Source organism: Hemitrygon akajei, unplaced genomic scaffold (assembly GCF_048418815.1).
Source record: "Hemitrygon akajei unplaced genomic scaffold, sHemAka1.3 Scf000111, whole genome shotgun sequence".
NCBI lineage: Eukaryota > Metazoa > Chordata > Chondrichthyes > Myliobatiformes > Dasyatidae > Hemitrygon > Hemitrygon akajei.
Window position 1 is genome coordinate 67,793 of NW_027331997.1, and position 23,931 is coordinate 91,723.

At 45.3% G+C, this 23,931-nt stretch overlaps 2 protein-coding genes across 8 annotated transcripts in view; both read left to right on the forward strand.

Moving 5' to 3' along the window:
• Positions 1-23,931, forward strand: part of LOC140723385 (uncharacterized) — an 85,336-nt gene that overhangs the window by 215 nt on the left and 61,190 nt on the right. For 2 of the 7 annotated variants that reach the window (XM_073037966.1, XM_073037968.1), the window contains exons 1-2: positions 19,300-19,429; positions 21,641-21,782. The gene's annotated coding sequence lies outside the window, so the exon portion shown is untranslated. Of the gene's footprint in view, positions 1-724; positions 915-1,221; positions 1,376-19,292; positions 19,430-21,640; positions 21,783-23,931 lie in introns of those variants that run through there. The other 5 variants (XR_012097876.1, XM_073037964.1, XM_073037969.1 and 2 more) reach the window with 4 other exon arrangements.
• Positions 21-23,259, forward strand: LOC140723371 (uncharacterized). Its single transcript, XM_073037949.1, has 5 exons — positions 21-119; positions 9,476-9,634; positions 9,887-10,986; positions 22,292-22,379; positions 23,191-23,259. The coding sequence occupies exons 1-5, from the start codon at positions 21-23 to the stop codon at positions 23,257-23,259; spliced, it is 1,515 nt and encodes a 504-aa protein (XP_072894050.1).

Genomic DNA, 23,931 nt, shown 5'->3' on the forward strand with positions numbered 1-23,931 from the left:
GTTATATGGGCTCGGCAAAAATGTGGCGACTTCACTTAATCTGCATTGAACGATTCAAACCAGGAGTCCAGGCTGTCTATTTCCGCAGAGTTGAAATAGGAGACCCACGAACAGGTCACGTGAGGCTGTGTGCCGGAGATCTGTCCCGCCATCCGCTTTGTGACGCAAGATCACGTGGCGTGTTGATAACAAGGTTGACATGAATAATATCAGGAACGATCGGCTTTATGTATGAGGAGCATTTGATTGTTCCGGACCTGTGCTCGATGGAGTTCAGAGGGATGGTGGGAGTGTTGTGGGGATGTATGGTTAAGTAAACCTACCGAATACTGAAAAGCCTGGATACAGTGGACATGGAGAGGATGTTTCCATTAGACGGAGAGTCTGTGATCTGACAGCATGGTCTCAGAATAAAAATGCTTCCTGTTAGAATTCAGTTGAGAAGAATCTTTTGGCCAAAAGGTGTCTGAAGTGTGGAATTTGTTGCCGCAGAGTTTGGTTGAGGCTGCCGTTTGGTATATTTATGACGGAGATTAATACATTCAAGATTGCTAATTAGCTACAGGGTTACAGGAGGAAGGCAAGAATATGGTGTTGGAATAAAAATCAACCATAGTTAAATGATGGAGCAGATCAGATGGATTGAATCATCTGATTCTGTTCCTTATGTCTTATCATGATTGAATGATGGCTCCTTCTTATCATGTTCAAAATGGCGCCGCAGATGGCGGCCTCGGTGCCGAGCTCTCTGGCTTTTTGTGTGTTTTTGTGTCTTTTTATTGTTTTTGTTCAAGCGGATCCAGTCATATTCAGCAGGGATGAGCTCCTGAACACCCGGCCCTACTGCGGTCACTTTGCTGAACAGTTAATTGCCGGTTAACTGTCGGCTAACTATTACTTGGATTGCACTACCTGTATGTATAATCTATATTTTCATTTATATTTATCATTATTATTGTTATGAGCAGAGAGACAACATCTGCCGGAAGTAAATTCCTTGTATGTGCATAGGTACTTGGCGATTAAAGTCTGATTCTGATTCTGATTCTGATATCGTTTTGTGACGTGTTTGGGACAATAAAAGATTGCTCACTGAGATCATTACTGTATATTTGCCTTCAATATTTAAATTTCAGTGAGTTTTGTTCTTAATAACATTAAGCAGAAATGTTTGGTTCTCTTTTTTGTTGTTAATGTGCATCATTATCTTTCAATTTAAAGTTAGACCTGCAGTGAGAGATTTATTGGAAGAAAAACCCCAACTGGAAGCAAACCACAAACAGCAACAAGTGAACCAACGTGAGGATTGAGAGCATCAACTGGAGAGAACCCAACTGGCTCGGAGATTCCAGTGATTCTGTCAGGAGAAAGTTTGGTGAGTCTCATTCACTCAAACACTGGTCCTTTAGACATTACATACCTGTACAGTGGAAGGTAGGAATTAGCTGGAGTGAGACTGAACATGCCCCGAAGTACCAGTTATGCCTCTGTCAGACCCAGTTGCAATCAGTCCAGGTCTGGTAATGTGCTTCCAGCAGCCCAGCCCTTTAAAACCATTCCCATTCTGTGGAAGTCGAATCTGGATAAAGTCACTGAGAGGCTGTATAAGTACAAACTCTTTATTCCAAGCATCGGGCTTACTCAGTTAGTCGCTCAAACAGGCACAGTCGATGACTGTTCCTGCCCAATCCACTAACTGACTAACAATTCCCCTTACACCACAGATATATCCGTTCAGATACCCCCCACACAAGACAGGTTGGAGCTAAAGTTATTTACTACATGACAGGCTGGAGCCCCTAAAGACAGATTACAAAACAGTCATAATAGATAGATAGATAGATAGATAGATACTTTATTCATCCCCATGGGGAAATTCAACTTTTTTCCAATGTCCCATACACTTGTTGTAGCAAAACTAATTACACACACAGCTTGCACACACAGAACAGACTGAAGCTGTCCTATCTCTACATGTGAATGTGCAAGGAGATAGGCATCCTGAAACCCTAACTAGTTGCCCTCAAGAAGAAATATGGCTCAGCACATCGGTTGAGCCAATCTGTTGATCATCAGCAGTTTCTTGCAGAAAAACAGGCTGCTATTTTTTAATAAAGTGTTAACCCTTTTACACACTTTATCATTCCCTCCTTTTGATCATTACATGCTCAACAAAGCAGAAATTTTTTGCAGGGAAAGTAATCGGGTACAACATTGACTTATCAGTGGGAAAAAAACAGCGTACAGCAGTATTTATAACAATGATATGGACAACTATTAGGCCATAATGCAATATCCTGCTCCACGTATTATTGAACAGACCTTCAAATGCCACCATTTTGACCCTTCAGTGAACCGGTGTAAATCCTGCCCTAGTTTCTTGATGCTGTCAATCTCCTTGGCAGTGTGCTAGGAGAGGGATGTAACGTTAGTAGACTCATCACGGACATAGGCGCAGCATTCTGTGTCAATAATAGCACAGGTTCCCCCTTTCACAGCTGGGATAAAATCTAAAGCCGTACAATTCTGTAGGACTGTTTGCCAGATTGCAATCATTTCAGTAGATGTTTCTGTTACTTGGGCCTGTGTTTCTGTCAGAGCCCCTGCAGTGTTGTGGCCAGCTCCTCAAGTGCTGTAGCCAAATTGATTATCTCTCGTGAATTCCTGGCTACTCCATAGGAGAGAAAAGCGATCATCCAAAAGCACTCAATCTCAGTTATTCCTCTCCGCTGCTGGGCATCTGCAAGTAAGGCCAGGATGCATGTTTCCCAGTGTAGGAAGTTCCATTTGATGGGAACTTGAGATACCATCCCTCAAAACACTGACAGCCACAGTCATCTCTGACTGGACCACAGTTCCTGACTCTCTTCCCCAGGTGTTATTTGAGATAGCCCAAGCTGAGAGTTCCTCACTCTGGTTGAGCAGGATTACTGACATTGGAATCATGGTCTTACCATGCTGTGGAATTGCAGCACAAATCCAGCAGGACCCTAGTTCTGCCTGTTTGGCATAGGTGTGACAGAGAGACAGAAAGGTGTTAACATGGGGGCCCCCGGATGTTGTTTGAGCAATAAGACAAAACACAAACACCACTAGCAACGAATACATTTTCCTTAAGTCTGAGAGAGCCCTTCTACGCAGTTCCTTCTGTAACACACAGCCGTGGGAGTGGTCAGTAACACCTCATATGGTCCTCCCCACCGAGGTCCGAGTTTCCCTCGATCCCAGTTCTTGATCAGGACAAAATTGCCAGGTTCTATGGTGGGATTGTCACTCCTCTCTGCGGGGTAGTTCTCTTCCTTGTAAGCCTGTCGTACCTGTGAATGTGATGCTTGGAAAATTTTGGTTAGTTGGCATACATATTTCCCAATCTCTTCCCTTCGGTTATGCATCCAATTTTGCTGGTAGACTTTCTGGGAGCAATGGTACACAAGGTCTTAGTCGCCAGGGTGTCCTCATGGGCCGTCTATAAATGATTTCAGCTGGTGACAACCCTGTTTTCCCCTGTGGGGTAACCCTCATGTGGAATCGGGCTAATGGTCGGACCTTCAACCAAGTGAGTCCAGTCTCCGCTGTTAGTCTGGCCAGTTTACTCTTCAGAGTGCCATTGGCTCTTTCCACTCTGCCAGCGGCCCGTGGGTGGTGTACAAACTGGAATTGTTGCTTGATAGCTAGTTCACTACGTACCCCTTTGTTTACTTTCACCACAAAGTGTGGGCCATTGTGAGAGCTCAGAATTATTTCCCGTAATAATATCTTCATAGCTGTCATAGCAGTATTATTGGTAGTTGGAATAGCTTCAATCCACCTACTAAGCAGATAATAACTAAGCAGTATCTATAGCAATGTACTCTAGGCAATTCAACTTGTAGACACAAAAAGGTCCACCTGGCAAGGGAGACGTACCCGATGTGCAGGGTACAGGATACCAACCGTTCCCTCCTTTCCCAGGGGTGTACAATTGTGTATATAATCGACCAATATTGGTAAAAATTGTGTAGGAACACAAACCTGTCCCGCTGGGTAATCCAAAAAGCTAGGTTGGGTTCTTTCTGGCATCCCATCTGGGACCACAGTTTGCACTCCTCCACAGAGGCATCCCCCTGAAAAGTACGTACCTCCCTCATGTCTGGCAAACCTGTTCTGCTTAAGTCACAGAGGGATGCTTGACGGGAACCCGAGGGGACTACAACTACAGAGGATTGTGCCGCACTTTTCACTGTGTCATCCGCTAAAGCATTGCATTTAGTGACTCAGTCGGACATGTGGGTGTGGGCTGCTCATTTAATAACAACCAAAACACGAGGTAGCTGTAGAGCGGTGAGTAAGTTATTTACAAAGGTAGCATTACTAATGGGGTGGCCAGAGGAAGTCAGGAATCCCCATGTTCCCAGAGATCCCCGTAGTCATGTACAATTCCAAATGCATAACAGAGTCTGTATAAACGTTCCCACTTTAGTCTGTTGCTGGGATACAGGCACGAGTCAGAGCAAACAGCTCAGCCTTCTGGGCGGAGACAGCTGCTTCAAAAGAGGCCTGCTCAATTACTTCACTGTCCGTTGTCCGTCACTATCGCAAAAGAGCTTCCATCCTCATAAAATGTTGCCTCGGGCTTGAGGGGATATTGAGGAAGGGATGGGAGAGTCTGTCCTTCTTTCATGGTGATCTGGATGGGGGGCAGTTGGTGCTGTCAACTTCATTGTCTGAAATTGAGCAGAGATTATGTGCAATGTCTTGGGTTCGGACAATATTAAAAGATTGTCTTACCAGATGTCCTGTCTTCACCTCAGACTCCTTCCAGTATCGGAATTGGCCCGCGGCCAAGTGTTGCCAGTCTCCCTTGTTGCTGGAGGCTTGTTTCGTCAGGGTGTAGGCAAGGAACCCTAGGCTCTTGGACTTGAACCCAGGGCAAACCCTAACGATGGTATGGGGAGCCACCAGTCCTGTCTGTCACCAAGGGAAATCTGGAACTTCGGCCAGTAATGCACTGCCCTCTTTTCCTTAATCCTGTCCAATCACCATGACTGGGAACTTCTGTCCCTCGTGGGGTGCATGATATTGGCTTTCCTTAGTTGAGCACCCCGTAGGGTCATAGCACAGAGTCACGTAGGGGTCGGCCGCTGGCAGAAGGGGTTCAAACGCGGTGGAGTCCAGATTAAGTGCCCACCACTGGGGATTCGGAAACTGGGGAAGCTGTCGGTTGTTCACCTGTCACAGGGTGACAGCATTGTCTGTCTCTCCTTTCCCCCTGTCCTCCACAATCAGCTCCTTTGTTTTTGTGACAATGAGGGAGAGTTTGTTTTCTTGATACCAGATAACAATCACAGCACGGAAACAGGCCATCTCGGCCCTCCTAGTCCATGCCGAACTCTTAATCTCACCTAGTCCCACCTACCCGCACAGGCCATAACCCTCCACTCCTTTCCTGTCCATATACCTATCCAATTTTACCTTAAATGACACAACTGAACTGGCCTCTACTACTTATACAGGAAGCTCATTCCACACAGCTATCACTCTCTGAGTAAAGAAATACCCCCTCGTGTTTCCCCTAAACTTTTGCCCCCTAACTCTCAAATCATGTCCTCTCGTTTGAATCTCCCCTACTCTCAATGGAAACAGCCTATTCACGTCAACTCTATCTATCCCTCTCAACATTTTAAATACCTCGATCAAATCCCCCCTCAACCTTCTACGCTCCAATGAATAGAGACCTAACTTGTTCAACCTTTCTCTGCAACTTAAGTGCTGAAACCCAGGTAACATCCTAGTAAGTCATCTCTGCACTCTCTCTAATTTATTGATATCTTTCCTATAATTCGGTGACCAGAACTGTACACAATATTCCAAATTTGGCCTTACCAACGCCTTGTACAATTTTAACATTACATCCCAACTTCTGTACTCAATGCTCTGATTTATAAAGGCCAGTGTTCCAAAAGCCTTCTTCACCACCCTATCTACATGAGACGCCACCTTCAGGGAACTATTCACTGTTATTCCTAGTTCTCCCTGTTCCACTGCATTCCTCAATGCCCTACCATTTACCCTGTATGTTCTATTTGGATTATTCCTGCCAAAATGTAGAACCTCACAATTCTCAGCATTAAACTCCATCTGCCAACGTTCAGCCCATTCTTCTAACCGGCATAAATCTCCCTACAAGCTTTGAAAACCCACCTCATTATCCACAACACCTCCTACCTTAGCATCATCGGCATACTTACTAATCCAATTTACCACCCCATCATCCAGATCATTTATTTATATTACAAACTACATTGGGCCCAAAACAGATCCCTGAGGCACTCCGCTAGTCACCGGCCTCCATCCCGATAAACAATTATCCACCACTACTCTCTGGCATCTCCCCTCTAGCCACTGTTGAATCCATTTTATTACTCCAGCATTAATACCTAACGACTGAACCTTCTTAACTAACCTTCCATGTGGAACTTTGTCAAAGGCCTTGCTGAAGTCCATATAGACTACATCCACTGCCTTACCCTCGTCAACATTCCTCGTAACTTCTTCAAAAAATTCAATAAGGTTTGTCAAACATGACCTTCCACGCACAAATCCATGCTGGCTACTCCTAATCAGATCCTGTCTATCCAGATAATTATAAATACTATCTCTAAGAATACTTTCCATTAATTTATCCACCACTGATGTCAAACTGACAGGTCTATAATTGCCAGGCTTACTTCTAGAACCCTTTTTAAACAATGGAACCACATGAGCAATACGCCAATCCTCCGGCACAATCCACATTTCTAATGACACCTGAAAGATCTCCGTCAGAGCTCCTGCTATCTCTACACAAACTTCAGATGTTATCTCTACACATACCAGTCAGATGTTGTTCAGACTTCAGACAGAGTCAGCAATCAAATGGTTGAGCATGGTGCGATGAATGTGCTGAGCTCCATATGTGACAATGCAAGAAGCATCATAGGAAAGCCAGATGAGTTCAGGAAAGGGAATTTGTAGACATCATTGGGATGTGGTGGCACCCAACAGTCTGAGGGATTCAGGGGAACAAATTTGTAGAGAGATTGCAGACTATGCCAAGAAACAAAAGTTGATTCAGTAAGTGATTTTAACTTTCCATGTGTTGACTGGGACTCCCATACTGTAAAAGGACTAGATAGGATAGAGTTTGTCAAATATGCCCTTAATTGGTACGTAAAATTCCCGATGTAGAAGTGTGCAATAAGCTGTTAGGCAATGATCAGGGCTGGTGACAGAAATTAGTGATCATAATGCCAAGAAATTCAAAATAAAGATGGAAAAAGAGAGGTCTGGACCATGAATTTAGATTCTAAATTGGAGAGAGGTCAATTTTGATGGTATCAGAAAGGATCTGACAGGTGTGGTTTGGGACAGGCTGTTTTCTGACAAAGGAGTACTTTGTAAGTGGGAGGCCTTCAAAAGTGAAATTTTGAGGGTGTAGAGTTTCTATGTGCCTAACAATGTAAAAGTTGAAATATAACTGGTGCAGGGAACCTTGGCTTTCAGGAGATATTGAAGCCCTGGATATTTTGTTCTTTTAAATGCCTCAGACATTTGGGTGCTACCAAGACTCATAAATCATCATCCATGTTCTGAGCTCATCTGAACTTTTTCTTTCATTGTTGTCTGTTGGTTTCTAGCTTTCCAATAGCTTTTGCATTTTTGTTTGCCCTCACTTTGGCTTTTATGTTGGCTTTGGCTCCTCATTCCAGCCATGGTTGTGTCCTCCTGCCTTTCCAATGCTTCCATTTCTTTGGGATGTATCGATCACTCAGCTCCCGAATTGCTCCCAGAAACTCCAGCCATTGCTGCTCCATTGTCACTCCAACCTTTTCCCTTCCAAACAAGTTTGTCCAGCTTCTCTGTCATAGAATCAAGAAGACGTTCAATACGGAAACAGGCCGTTTGGCCCATCTAGTCAATGCCAAAAAAAATTTAAGCTGTCTATTGCAACTACCTGCACCGAGACCATCGCCCTCCATACCCCTACCATCCAGGCTTCCTTCAAAACCTCTTTGAAATGGTGAAACCAAGCTCATATTCACCACGTACTGACATGTCATTCCACACTCTCACGACCATTTCAGTAAAGAGTTTTTCCAAATGTTCTCATTAAATTTTCACCTTCCCCACTTACCCATGACTCTGGTTGACATCCCACCCAACCTCAGTGGAAAAAGCTGCTTGTATTTACCCTATCTATACCCTCATAATCTTGTATACTACTAACAATTTCCCAAAGCAATGTATAATTTCCTTCTTTATGTTTAGAGCCTTTTTTACGTGTATAAGATGATGAGGGGCATTGATCATGTGGATAGCCAGAGGTTTATTCCCAGGGCTGAAATGGCTAACACGAGGGGGCATAGTTTTATGGTGCTTGGAAATAGATACCGAGGGGATGTCAGGGGTAAGATTTTTACCCAGAGAGTGGTGGGTGCGTGGAATGCACTGCAGGCTATTTGTGTGAGAGTATTTCAGTTACTGTGGGGCCAGGAGCCCATGCTGCTCAGTGGGAACAGGGACCAATACCAATGGCGAGAGTCAAACTGAGCCAGGTCACAGATTGGAGATGGCAGAGATGCCCCATTCTTATATAGACAGGAAGAGCATCAGAGAGTTTGATGGTCATTCCAGATACCAGCACTGTGCCCAGTTAGATGATTTCTCTCTCCAACTTGGGTTGAACTTCACTGTAACAGTGTGATGCCAGATCACACCTTGACAACTCAAGTGATCTCATATGAAAAGTTGCCCTACACACATTGATGGATTTTGTAAATCTTTTTACAGGCTAAAAACAAGGAATTTATCTACGGGAATCTCGAACACAACACGTCAATTTTGCTGTCTCTGTCCAGATACTTAATAAGTGGAGCAAGGGATTCACTTGATCATCCTTCCTGCTCAGGCTGTGGGGAGGGATTCACTTGGTCATCTGACCCACTGGCACAGCGGTCATTTTACACAGGGGAGAGGTCGTTCATCTGCTGAGACTGTGAGAATGGATTCAGTGGATCTTCTCAACTGAATGTACATCAGCAAGTTCACACTGGACAAGGCCATTCACCTGTTCTGTGGGTGAGAAGGGATTCAGTTGTCTTCCCACCTGTGGACACACCAGTCAGTTCACACTGGGCAGAGGCTGGTCATCTGCTGAAGTTGTGGGGCAGGATTCACTCGGTCTTCTGACCTAATGGCTCACCAGCAAGTTCACACTGGGGAGAGGCCATTCACCTGCTTGGAATGTGGGAAGGGATTCACCTACTCATCCCAACTGAAGATACATCAGCGAGTTCACACTGGGGAGAGGCCATTCACCTGCTCAGAGTGTGGGAAGGGATTCACTCAATTAGCTGGCCTACAAGCACACCAGTCAGTTCACACTGGGGAGAGGCCGTTCACTTGCTCAGACTGTGGGAAGGGATTCACTTCATCATCTCAACTGAAGGTACATCAGCGAGTTCACACTGGGGAGAGGCCGTTCAACTGCTCAGACTGTGGGAAGGGATTCACACAGTTAGCTAACCTACAAGCACACCAGTCAGTTCACACTGGGGAGAGGCCGTTCTCTTGCTCAGACTGTGGGAAGGGATTCACTTCATCATCTAAACTGAAGGTACATCAGCGAGTTCACACTGAGGAGAGGCCATTCACCTGCTCAGACTGTGGGAAGGGATTCACACAGTTATCTGGCCTGCAAGCACACCAGTCAGTTCACACTGGAGAGTGGCCATTCACCTGCTTAGAATGTGGGAAGGGGTTCATTCGGTCATCTCAACTGAAGGTACACCTGTCAGTTCACTCTGGAGAGAGGCCATTCACCTGCTCAAACTGTGGGAAGGGATTCACTTTGTCATCTCAACTGAAGGTACATCAGCGAGTTCACACTGGAGAGAGGCCATTCACCTGCTCAGACTGTGGGAAGGGATTCACACAGTTATCTGGCCTGCAAGCACACCAGTCAGTTCACACTGGGGAGAGGCCGTTCAACTGCTCAGACTGTGGGAAGGGATTCACACAGTTATCCAGCCTGCAAGCACACCAGTCAGTTCACACTGGCGAGAGGCCGTTCACCTGCTCAGACTGTGGGAAGGGATTCACTCTGTCATCTTGCCTACTGACACACCAGTCAGTTCACACTGGAGAGTGGCCATTCACCTGCTCAGACTGTGGGAAGGGATTCACTCGGTCATCTCAACTGAAGGTACATCAGCGAGTTCACACTGGGGAGAGGCCATTCACCTGCTCGGACTGTGGGAAGGGATTCACTTCGTCATCTCAACTGAAGGTCCATCATCGAGTTCACACTGGGGAGAGGCCGTTCACCTGCTCAGACTGTGGGAAGGGATTCACACAGTTAGCTACTCTACAAGCACACCATTTAGTTCACACTGGGGAGAGGCCGTTCAACTGCTCAGACTGTGGGAAGGGATTCACTCGGTCATCTCAATTGAAGGTACATCAGCGAGTTCACACTGGGGAGAGGCCGTTCACCTGCTCAGACTGTGGGAAGGGATTCACACAGTTAGCTGGCCTACAAGCACACCAGTCAGTTCACACTGGGGAACGACCGTTCACCTGCTTAGACTGTGGGAAGGGATTCACTCAATCATCTCAATTGAAGGTACATGAGCGAATTCACACAGGGGAGAGGCCATTCACCTGCTCAGACTGTGGGAAGGGATTCACTCGGTCATCTCGCCTACTGACACATCAGTCAGTTCACACTGGGGAGAAGCCGTTCACCTGCTCATACTGTGGGAAGGGATTCACACAGTTAGCTGGCCTACAAGCACACCAGTCAGTTCACACTGGGGAGAGGCCGTTCACCTGCACATTCTGTGGGAAGGGATTCACTCAATCATCTCAATTGAAGGTACATGAGCGAATTCACACAGAGGAGAGGCCATTCACCTGCTCAGACTGTGGGAAGGGATTCACGCGGCCATCTCGCCTACTGACAGACCAGTCAGTTCACACTGGGGAGAGGCCGTTCACCTGCACATTCTGTGGGAAGGGATTCACTCAATCATCTCAATTGAAGGTACATGAGCGAATTCACACAGGGGAGAGGCCATTCACCTGCTCAGACTGTGGGAAGGGATTCACTCGGTCATCTCGCCTACTGTCACACCAGTCAGTTCACACTGGGGAGAAGCCATTCACCTGCTCAGTCTGTGGGAAGGGATTCACTCGGTCATCTCGCCTACTGACACACCAGTCAGTTCACACTGGGGAGAGGCCGTTCTCCTCCTGTTAATGTGGGAATGTATTCACTCAGTCATCTAACCTTATGTAACTCTCACTCCGGCTAGCAGCTTAATATAGGGGGTGATAGCCCCCTGGCTCGGCCAAATGTGGGTGGATGCTGTGCCGTGTCCCCTGTTACAAATCAGTACCCCAAAATAACAAACAGTACACAATATGTGATTGATAATTCTTACTTTGACTATAGGGTTAGTGAAGTAAAAAAAAAACAGGGCCCGCTCTGTCCATTTGTGGCTTCTCATCTCTCCCCAGAAAAAGCCCATGAAATTCTCTCATCCAGACTCACAGGAAAGAACATTTCTGTCATTGGATAGCCCCGCACTCCAAAACCCTGTTATCTCTAGTTGTAACCTCGACATTGCTGCTACAGAGAAACCATTACCTTAGCAGTGAAACGTTACAGAGAGGCCATTACATTACAGTGGTGAAACCTTACAGTGTGTTACACTTGTGACACACTACCGGGTTCACACTGGGGAGAAAGTTTCAATAAGCTTCATGCTGAATATTTGTCCATCACCGTTGCTGAATGCAATTTCGAGAGTGATTGTCGGTGCTGAACTCTGCAATTATTGCTGCTGCTCACCAGGCATGGGAGGAGTTTCTTCTGCTGCATATTCACCTTTAATGGGACTAGATCTGTGACAACTGAATCAGCTCTATTTTAATCACTGTCTGCGGTACTTAGTGAATTTATAACACACCTAGTATACAGTAGAGAGTCAACTCAGGCTGGCTGAACCCTGCCAGTGATTCTGTTACACAACAGATCTTTCAAATCCTCCCCTGTTGTTCACCTTTCACTCTCCCTGGGATGAGGTCCAAACAGTCACCACTCTGTGGGCGAAGAGGTTTCCCTTGAATTTTCTGCAGACTGAAGAAGTGGAGCTGACTGCACATTGTCTGAGATGTTCTTCACCCCTCAAATCTCTGGGCTGAGGAAGAATGACATTGGTAGTTAACCTCCTCAATCATGACTCATGTCCACATTATGGGTCACTTTCCCCACTTCTAAAGTGTTGTTAGCGAACACCACTGTCCTCTAAAGACTGAAAACAGAGTGGGAAACCATCAATTGGATTTTCAACGAAGCTGGGTCAGAAACCAGAGGCAGGTCTGCACAGAGCAGAGTTTGGGCCCTGGACGATGGTCGGGGTAAGAACGTATGATGAGGAGAAGGGATTCAGCAGCGGGGCATGGCAACGAATGACATTTGGAAGCAGATTGACGGAGAATGTAATTAGGTTATCTGACTGATGACACAAACACTACCTGTGGTGAGGTGCTCCACTGGTTGAGGAACACGTGTGTGTTGGGAATGGTTTTATCTATTGGGGGAGTTGTTCCTGCTTGTTTATCCTGTAATATAACCAGATGGATTGACCTATCTGAAATAATGTATTGATGATCATATAATTTGTAAAATTTTGACTCTAAAACTGGATCAGGCTTGAATTTATGGTGCCTTCATGAGGTGATGGAGGGCATTCGTGAGTTTGTGTTTTAAAGCAAGATTTTGGTGAATAATATTTGCCACTTGATTGTACCTCTGTAAGTAATCAGATTGAGTTAAACTGCTGCAGGATCCTGGAAAGTGTTGGATTTTGTCTGGTTTCACTTGGCCTTTTCTGCACTTACTGCCTTGTTTGTTTGTATTTCAAGTATTCTGATTTTGTTTTCTTTTGTTAACTACTTTGTCCTGTATTTGGACGCTAATTGGCAGACGAAATAATTTGGTTATCTGACTGACGAACAATGCCTGTGGTGGAGGCACATGTGTGTGCTGAGAATGGTTATACCTATTGAGGGAGTTATTCCTGCTTGTTTATCCTGTAATATTATATCCAAATGGTTATTTGAGATGATCCTATCTGAAATAATGTATTGATTATCATATAAATTGTGAGATTATGTCCTTAACTGAATCAGGCTTGAATTTATGGTGCCTTAATGAAGTTACCGTGGTCATTCATCCATTTGTATTTTAAGGCAAGATTTTGGTGAATGATATTTGCCTCTTGATTGTACCTGCGTAAGTAATCAGATTGAGTTAAACTGCCGCAGGATCCTGGAATGTGTTGGACTGTGTCTGGTTTCTCTTGGCCTTTTCTGCACTTACTGCCTTGTTTGTTTGTATTTCATGAAGTTTCGATTTGTTTTACTTTTGTTACCCACCTCATCCTGTATTTCCGCAAGGAACTCCTCTGTTTTTGGGGAGAAGTCTCCAACTCTCAGTTAGGTGCTCGATGCTTCCTTGTCACCATCTCGTCTGCTCAGATCATTGGGATGTCTCCCATGGAGGGTCATACTCATTTCACTGGTTAATGTTTTCTTCCAGAGTGATGATTTATTTTTCTGAGCCAGCTTCTCATTTAAGTTTTCTGGTCTGTATTTCTTATCATAATTGCATATACACACATGGAGTCAGTTCAGTTCCTCTGCCATTTCCTTATCTCCATTTACAATTTCTCCAGCATCATTTTCTTTCAGTCCTATAGCTACTCTCACCTGTCTTTTACTCTTTACATACTTGAAAAAGCTTTTAGTATCCTTTTTGATATTATTTGCTATCATTCTTTCATAGTTCTTCTTTTCTCTATTAATGACCTTCATACTTTACTTTTGTAAGTTTTTAAAAAACTTCCCAATCCTCTGTCTTCACACTAATTTTTGCTTCCTTGTTTGCCCTCTGCTTTGCTTTTACTTTGGCTTTGACTTCTCTTGTCAGCCACGGTTACATCCTTTATCCATTCGAAAACTTCTTTTTCTTTGGAATATATCTGTCTTGCACTTTCCTCACTTCTCGCATAAACTCCAGCCACTGCTGCTCTGCCGTCCTTCCCGCTCGTGTCCCTTTCCAGTCAACCTTGGCCAGTTCCTCTCTAATGCCACTGTAATTTCCTTTACTCCACTGAAATACCGACGCATCTGATTTCGGCTTCTCTTTCTCAAATTTCACAGTGAACTCAATCATGTTGTCATCACTAAGGGTTCCTTCACTTCCATCTCTCTAATTACCTCTGGTTCATTACACAATACCCAATCCAGTACAGACGATCCCCTAGTGGGCTCAACAACAAGCTGTTCTAAAAAGCCATCTCGTAGACATTCTAGAAATTCTCTCTCTTGAGATCCATTGCCAAATTGATTTTCCCAATCCACTCTTCCAGTAGCGATCTGATTTTCCGTGATTTTGACCCCTTGTCAAAATTTCTGCTACTGTGAATAGATCAGCGAGTAAAAGACGACCTGATTTCCAAAAGGCATAAAGTTAGAGATGACACATTTCTTTAATATTTAAGGAAGATTACATTTTTATTTCAATCTATTACAGTTTGAAAATAACAAAAAAAAGGGAAAGGGCCAGAAGCAAATGTTTGGGCGCCCTACATGTTCAGTAGCACCTTGTTTGGCAAGTATCACAGCTTGTAGACACTTTTTGTAGCCAGCCAAGAGTCTTTCAATTCCTGTTTGGGCAAATTTCTGGGTTCAGACGTTAGTAGCAATGTACTTACTGTGGAAATTACAAATCACAATATTATTAGAATCACAGAGCCAAGCAGCAATGAAACAGGCCCATCAGCCCTTCTAGTCAATGCCGACCTGTTTTTGTTGTTACTGCCCATTTCCAGCTACCTGCACCAGAGCCCCCATACACCTCCCATCCAAGTCCTCACCCAAATTCCTCTTTAGTGTCTAAACCAAACCCACATCGTCCAGTTCCACTGGCAGCTCATTCCACCCTCTCACCAACCTCCCAGTGAAGAATTCCCCTTCAGATTCCCCTCAGATAATTCACTTTCACCCTGAACTTTTGTCCAATGGTAGGGTGAGAGGGAGGACGGGGCAGAGAGGGAAGACAGTAAAGGGAGGGGTGGTCGAGTGTGGAGAGGGAAACAGAGCAGAGAGATTATACATAATATTTTTGAGAAAAACTAATTGTTTGAACTTGCTGCAAACCTACTCTCCATATCCTGTATATTCTTAACCAGATTATTGATCGAGATGTCAAGTAGCAATGGTTGATGTTCAAAGTAAATTTTATTATCAGAGTACATAAATTTTATATAGTCACATACCACATAAAACCCTGACATAGTTTTTCCTACAGGAACACTTAGCAAATCTTTAGAATAATAACAGGATCAATGAAAGATCAAGTAGAGCACAGAATTCAACCAACTGTGCAAATGCAAATATAATTAAATATCAATGAATAATGAGAGCAATGGGGTGTAACCCTGGGGAACCTCACTAGGCCCGGGCCTCGAATCCAATAAACAGCCTCCCATCATCACTCTCTGCTTCCTACCATCAAGACAACTGTGCATCCAGTGAGCCAGCTCTCCCTGGATCCCGTGTGATCTGACTTTCCACAGCAACTTAGCATGTGTACGTTATCAAAGGCCTCACTGATGCCCATATCGGCCACGATCCTGGGACAGAGGTGTCACAGATCAGAGGGCATGGATTTAAACAGAGGATGAAGAGGTTTAGAGGTATCTGAGGAAGAGATTTCTCACTCAGAGGGTAGCTGAAAACTGGAACACACTGCCCGAGGTGGTGGTGGACGCAGGTCCCTTCACAACATTTACGAAGAGGATGAGCATTGAAACTGCCGAGATACAGTCGGCTGTGAACCAAGTTCTGATAAATGGGACCAGTGTAGACAGTGAGTGGATGGTCAGAACAGGTATGGCTGGCCAAAGGCTTGTTTCCATGCTGTGTGATCCTCCACTCCGGACTCCACACCCCTCTCCAACCTGAAATAAACCAGACTGTACCCCTTTGTCACCACTGTCAGTATCAGTTTCTGTCAAGGTAGCATAGAGATTGATCACTTCTGCTAAACAACTGGCAATTGATGAAGTTTCTGTGTCTTCTTCCATTAATGTTGCTGCCTCACAGCAAAACTAACCCTCTCACTGTGTCAGAATCAGTGATTAAATCAGACTCCAAACACTGTGCTTTCATCCCTGCACGTTATAACTGGAGCCATCTCACTGAGGGTCTGATGGAGACATGGGATCACATCTCCCCTGCTTCTGACATTTCAAATACCCTCAGAATGGTTTTCTGATTCAGTCTGAAGGTTATGGTACTTTCAGCTCGTCGTCAGACCTGACAAACCATGTCCTCCCACAGCTGGTTCCACCTGTTGGTGTGTCCTCTTTCCTCCACCTCCAGGGAAGCCGCATCTCCACACAAACTCCTCACTTGAGACGACTGTCTGTACCCGTGACACAGGAAATCACATCACTGTCAGTCTCCTGATACCGTGTCTGACCTGCTCACCTCCGGGTATCCTCCACCAACAAGCCTCTTCCTCAGTCACCGTCTGTGAGATTATTTAAAAATACAATCACTGTAAAACGATCTATCAGACAGCTCCTGTACCCCTCCATCCCGGACGATGGTTTGCTAATTAAAACTCTCTCTCCTCAGCCTCTTCCCTATTCCCTTTCCCTTTGCAAACTCCAGATATGCCAGCTGAACCGAATCCACTGTGAGGACATTTATATCTCACAGGAGGAGTTAGAAACCCGTGTTGTTCTCTGATACAGAGGTCACTGACACCACCACTCAGCCGGCCGGGCAGCATCTATCAGAGAGAAAAACCACACTCCCACCCCACCCCCCGCATAAAACAATGCAATCAGAGGTTTATGATCATTTTCAATATTAAAAGATTGCCCTGACACAAACTGATGAAATGCCTCACAAGGAAACAAAATGCTGAGCAATTCTTTTTCAATCTGGGCACAACGTGTTTCTGGATCAGATAATGAACGAGTTGCATGTGCCACTTGTAGCCGTTCCTTATCATGTTATGATCATTTTCAACATCAATAGATTCCCCAGTGGGAATCGGAATGAAAATGTTTGGACACCAGGAAGTCCCGCTCGGAGCGGATAGTTCAAAGGTTAATTTATTATCAAAGCAGGTATCCGTAAACAATTCTTGAGCTTTTTTTTCTTCTCCGGAAAACCACGAAACAAAGAAAGAGCATGAAAGTCGTTCAGAGAGAAAAATCAAACTCCCACCTCAACCCCCGCATCAAAAAGACAGCATCCCGATCATCAAACCCCCAAAATCCACCCCTCCCGCACAAAAGGGAACAATATCGTCGACAGCCCTCCCCCCCCAAAAAAAAACAACCCTACCCCACACAACTGCGGAGGAGCCGGTGTCACCAGTGTCGAGGCGGCCACGTCGGGAGCAGCGGACACAACGGGCGACCCCGGAAGATTCAGAGGTGAAGTGTCGCCTCACCTGGAAGGATGTTTGGACAACGGAGAGAGTTCGACCGTCCGGCCCTTTCACTGTGACACCCCGAACTCCACATCAAATCCGTCCAAACGAATCTGGGTGAACTTTAATGACCAATAAATATAAATCCTCTCAGCGATCAGCTGTCTGAGTGATTCCCTGACTCTGAGAGGCAGGGGTATCTATGGTCCACACTGTCAGGGTGTTGAGTTTACCAGGAGACAAAGACTGTAGGGACGAGAGGTTTTCTGTTGACTAATACACTGTGTGTGGACCCCGCTGGCAATTCTGGTGTTGTGACCCGAATCGAGACAAACACCACGCTGCCCACTCCACCAACAACACGGCACAGCCGGACACATAACAGGGGACTTCACATCCCACAACACGGGATTCAGTGATGAAACCCGTGATTAATGTTGTTGTCCCACCGAAAAATCCATTAAAGTGCTTTTAAATACGAGCGCTCCCCCACAGGTGACGTCACACAGCTCCCCCCCACTCGCCTGACGTCACACATGGGCTTCCCACACCGGGATCTGCCCTGACGGGTGCGGTGTGTTACGTCACCCACGTGCTGCTGTACTCGAGCTTTATCGGTTTAACGGCTGGGCTAATAATTAAGTGTTTATAAACATAGATTGATTTAACTGAAACCCGCACATTTCCTGTGTGGGTCTGAATTGTGTGTCGGGATGGGATGGGAATCGAAATTATAACCCTGAGAACTCTGTGACCTGGGGCTGGAGGGAAAGGGATCGGGGAAGATATGGAGGGAAAAACTAAATACGTGTCTGGTGTAAATATGGAAATAATATAGGGAAATAATGAAATAATTTGGGAAATTACAAAGGACTGTACTTCCTTAGAAGGTTGGCGTCATTCAATGTCTGCAGTGAGATGCTGAAGATGTTCTATAGGTCAGTTGTTGAGAGCGCCCTCTTCTTTGTGGTGGCGTGTTGGGGAGGAAGCATTAAGAAGAAGGACGCCTCACGTCTTAATAAGCTGGTAAGGAAGGCGGGCTCTGTCGTGGGCAAAGTGCTGGAGAGTTTAACATCGGTAGCTGAGCGAAGGGCGCTGAGTAGGCTACGGTCAATTATGGAAAACCCTGAACATCCTCTACATAGCACCATCCAGAGACAGAGAAGCAGTTTCAGCGACAGGTTACTATCGATGCAATGCTCCTCAGACAGGATGAAGATAGATAGATAGATAGATAGATAGATAGATAGATACTTTATTCATCCCCATGGGGAAATTCAACATTTTTTCCAATGTTCCATACACTTGTTGTAGCAAAAACTAATTACATACAGTACTTAACTCAGTAATAAAATGATATGCATCTAACCATTAGGCTTTACAATTCAACTGTCAGGACTTAAGAACTTTTTTAAAAGCTTTTATTAATGCTTTTTTTGAGTTAGTGATTTAGATGCATATCATATTATTACTGAGTTAAGTATTGTATGTAATGAGTTTTTGCTACAACAAGTGTATGGGACATTGGAAAAAATGTTGAATTTCCCCATGGGGATGAATAAAGTATCAATCTATCTATCTATCTATCTATCTATCTATCTAAATGCGGCGGTGGGTCGGGCAATATGTGAAGGGGGAGGAACAGTCACCGAGTCACGTGATCCTGTTTTACCGCGGATCGTCAGCATTTTCCGAGGCTCCGCCCAATGCCCGTGACGCAATAAGCATATTGCGCATGCTTACATTCCTGGGAACGGCAGTGTTGTTTTTTCGTTCTTTGTGAAAGCTGGACGGCGGTGAGATCGGGATCGGGAGGGGGTTCTCGCCCCCTTGGACGGGGAGCCGGAGACGGATTATTCTCTGCGGGGCAACACCAACAATTTCCCTTCGGTGAGTATTGAAGCTGGTCCCGAGCGGGGAGGTCTGACGTTGGGTAGAGAGTTAACTTTCCCGAACTCAAACAAGAGAAAATCTGCAGATGCTGGAAATGCGAGCAACGCGCACAAAATGCTGGAGGAACTCAGCAGGCCGGGCAGAATCTTGGGGAAGAATACAGTCGACATTACCGGCCGAAACCCTTCGGCAGGACTGGAAAATAAAAGGTGGGGGTGGGGGAGGGAGAGAGAAACACAAGGTGATCGGTGAAACCTGAAGGGGGAGGGGATGAACTTTCCCGAACTGGCGGCCTCGCCTCGCTTCCTTCACAGAATCTGCCGGGGTCGGTCCGGGTTGTGAGACCTTCACACCGAACCGTCTGGGATGAGCCGGCGCTCAGCCCGTTGTTTTGGTCCGATTAGCAGGATGAAGTAAAACATGTTTCTGTATTGTTACTGACAGAGAATTGTACAATTTATGCTCCGTGTGTTATCTGAATGTACTTGCCTGTGATGCTGCCACAAGTCAGTGTTTCTCTGTACCTGTACCTTCCCGTACTTGTGCAGTTGGCAATAAATTCAACAGGACCTGAGAAATCTCAGTGAGATTTGATTAGTGATGATCATCTTGGCAGCTCGGTAGGTCGAATGCATGAGACAGTACACTGTTAAATGCAAAACCCTGAACAGTGTTGATGATCAGAGGGATCTTAGACTCCAAGTGCATCGCTCCCTGAAAGAGACTGCACAGATTGATCGGGTGGTTAAGAAGGCAAATGGCATGGTTGTCTTTATTAGTTGAAGCACTGAGTTCAAAACTCATGAAGTTGTGTTGCAGCTTTGAAAAACTAGTTACCCCACATCTGGAGTGTTTCATACAGTTCTGGTCGCCCCCATTCTCGGAAGGATATCGGGGCTTTGGAGATGGTGCAGAAGAGGTTTACCAGGATACTGCATGGATTAGAGGGCATGAGCTATAACGGGACTTTGGACAATCTTATGTTGTTTTCTCTGGGGTGAGACTGGATAGATGTTTATAAGATTACCAGAGGATTAGAAGCAGTGTCTCAGAAGGCAGCGTCCATTGTTAAGGAACTCCGGCACCCAGGGCTGCCCTTTTCTCAATGTTACCATCAGATATCGAGGTACAGAAGCCTGAAGGCACACACTCAGTGATTCAGAAACAGTTTCTTCCCCTCTGCCATCTGATTGCCAAATGGACATTGAACCCTTGAACACAACCTATGCCTCTCATAATCTTATACACCTCTATCAGGTCACCTCTTATCCTCCGTCACTCCAAGGAGAAAAGGCCGAGTTCACTCAGCTATTCTCATGAGGCATGCTCCCCAATCCAGGCAACATCCTTGTAAACCTCCTCTGCACTCTTTCTAAGGTTTCCACATTCTTCCGGTAGTGAGGTGACCAGAATTGAGCACAGTGGAGTGTGACCAGGGTCCTGTATAGCTGCAACATTACCTCTCAGCTTCTAAACGCATTCCCACGATTAATAAAGGTCAATGCACCATATGTTGTCTTAACCATAGAGTCAACCTGCGTAGCAGCTTTGAGTGTCCTATGGACTTGGGCCCCAAGATCTCGCTGATCCTCCACACTGCCATGAGTCTTATCATTAATGCTATATTCTGCCATCATGTTTGACCAAACAAAATGAACAACTTCAAACTTATCCGGGTTGAACTCCAATTGCGACCTCTCAGCCCAGTTTTGCATCCTTTCGGTGTCCCGCTGTAACCTCTAACACCCTCCACACTATCCACAACACCCCCAAGCATTGTGTCATCAGCAAATTTACTAACACATCCCTTCACTTCCTCATCCAGGTCATTTTATAAAAATCACGACGAGCAATGGTCCCAGATATATGTATACTGTAATTGATTTAGTTATTTATTTTTATTATTTTATTTTTTCTTCTATATTATGTATTGCATTGAACTGCTGCTGCAAAATTAACCAATTTCATGACGCACGCCAGTGATAATAAACCTGAATCTGAGTGGACAGATGGTATATTTTTTCTGGGGGTTGAAATGTCTAATACATTTAAGGTGAGATGAGATGTAAGTGGTAAGGTTGTCTCTTTCCACAAAGTGGTGGCTAGCTAGACACTCTGCCTGGGGTGGGAGATCCCACCAGTCACGTGATCCTGTTTGCCCCTCCCATTTAACCGCCGATGTAACAATCCCTTTGCTCATGTTCACAGACTCCGACTGGGCGGTGTTTTCCTTTCCGCTCAGTGCTGAAGTGGATTGTCTGTGGGATCGGGGAAGGTGTCCTCGCCTCCTGGGTGGGGGAGCCAGGGGTCGGATCACAGTCTGTGGGCCAAAGATATCGCTTTCCCATCGGTGAGTATTGAGACCGATCCCGAGCGGGGAGATCTGATGATCCGTGAGCCCCAAACTGAGGACCAATTACTCATTTATTTTCTGATTATTTGGGCTGGTCAGAAATGTGTCGACTTCACTTAATCTGCATTGAACGATCCAGAACTGGAGCCCAGGCTGTCTATTTCTGCAGAGTTGAAATGGGTGACCCACGGACAGGTCACATAAGGCTTTCTCCTGCAGAACTCTCCCGCCCTCCGGTTTGTGATGCAAGATCACATGTTGTGTTGGGGAAATCTGATGTTGGCCACTGAGTCCCGTTAACTTCCCCCAACTCGTCTCGTTTCCTGAGGCTCCTCACATTTGTCCGTGAGCTTTGTGGCTGTTGTGTCTTCTCCCGGACTGGGGTGGGTGAGAAAGGAGAACGTCCCAGGTTGTGGGCATCTTTGATTTAAATGCCTGCTTTACCAAGGGACTGGGAAGTCTAGGGGGGAGAGTGGTTTCTGTGATGTGCTGATCTGGATCCAAAGGTCTCTGCAGATCCTCACAGTCATGAGCAGAGTAGTTACCATAAAAAGCATGAAGTGTCCAGATGGAAAGCTTGTTGATAAAAATACGGTGAGGATCAAACTATATCTGGCAAAGTTCTTACTGTTTGTTCTAACTTTGTCATTTTAGAATCCTTTATACAGTAGTATGTACCATTAATTCAGTATCTGCATATTGCTGGAGAACCATCAGTGATTGTCCTTGATCTCTTCTCCCATCTGGTTCCATCTGCTCATTCCCTGCCCATCTTGTTCAACCTCTGTCCAGTCTCTCTCCCCCCAGCTTCAGTGATATGCATCAACTATCTGGGTCAACCTTGGTCCACCCTGTATCACACCTTTTCAGTGATATATATCAGCAGTCCCTCTAACCATTGTCTTCATTGTGAACTATTCTTTTACACCTTTGACCTCACTGAGTTATTTCCAAAATCACTTTTTGTTAGCTGGAATGGCAGAGGGTCATCAGGTACCAGTTCTGATGTGTATTGGTGTGGAGGTGCTAGTTTATGAACAGTGACGGGCTGACACACTTCATCATATTACAGTCAGCAAAGAGTACTGGGAGAGTTGGTGCTTGGACTCTAGTCCTGTGATGGCTTTGACTTTGGTTAGTGTTTCTACAGAAGGGGCTGGATGGTCATCCTTCTGCAATGAAGCAGAAATTTCGAGCAGCTGCACATTGGTTGTGGGGAAATCCCGGACTGCACTACCCAGATTCAGGGATGATGTGTGAAGCTCTCAGGGTCGGTGAGCAGCAGATTCAGCTGTGTGATTGTGAGGTTTGGTCCTGGGATAACACAGTTTTTGATCCAGGTAAAATGGACCCGGGATTGAGCTGCTTGGGCTTATGAGGTGTTAAGTGTGTACTTCTGTTGTAGGATCAGGTGTTTGTTTCTGGAGTTCCTTTGGAAGCATTGATTACTAATCTGAGGAGTGGCTATGAGTAAATGGGCTTTTCTGTGTTTACAGCAGTAAAAATAAACCTGCAAGTTTGGTGTTCAAACTGTGTTTAGAAATCCCCCCTCTCACTGTCACCTGTTGGCCACTCGGTGCAAGTCAAGCAGAATCTGAAGTTGCGGGAGATCTGCACTAAAAACTGAAAATGTTTGAAGTCATTCTGACGAAACGTTATTAACCTGAATTGTAATGTTTGTTCCTGTCCCTACAGCTGTTCCTTACCTGCTGAGCATTTCTGGTAATTGCAGCTTCTTTTTATTACATTCACCCTGGACTGGTTGATATTTCCTGAAATTGACATGATTTAACCTGGGAATGGAAATGGCTCATTCTGTGCTGGTACAACAGTGAAGAAAGCACAACTTTCCCTATAAATTAACCTGGTAGCAATTTGTCTGGTTTTCCTGGAAATGTGTTCAGTACAGTTGTTGCTAACAAGGTTCACATGAATAATTTCAGGAAAGATTGGATTTATGTGTGAGGAGCATTTGATTGTTCTGGACCTATGGTCAATGGAGTTCAGAGGGACGGTGGGGGTGGTGGAGGGATGTATGGTTAAGTAAACCTACCAAATGCTGAAAAGCCTGGTTACAGTGGACATGGAGAGGTGGTTTCCATTAGACAGAGAGTCTGTGATATGAAAGCACAATCTCAGAATAAAG

Coding starts and splice junctions, on each gene's coding strand:
- LOC140723371 (XM_073037949.1), top strand. CDS start 21: ATGTGGCGACTTCACTTAATCTGCATTGAACGATTCAAACCAGGAGTC. Junction 9,635..9,886: donor CTTCATCATCTAAACTGAAG/GTACATCAGCGA, acceptor TCTCAACTGAAG/GTACATCAGCGAGTTCACAC. Junction 22,380..23,190: donor AGCTTGTTGATAAAAATACG/GTGAGGATCAAA, acceptor CTTCTGTTGTAG/GATCAGGTGTTTGTTTCTGG.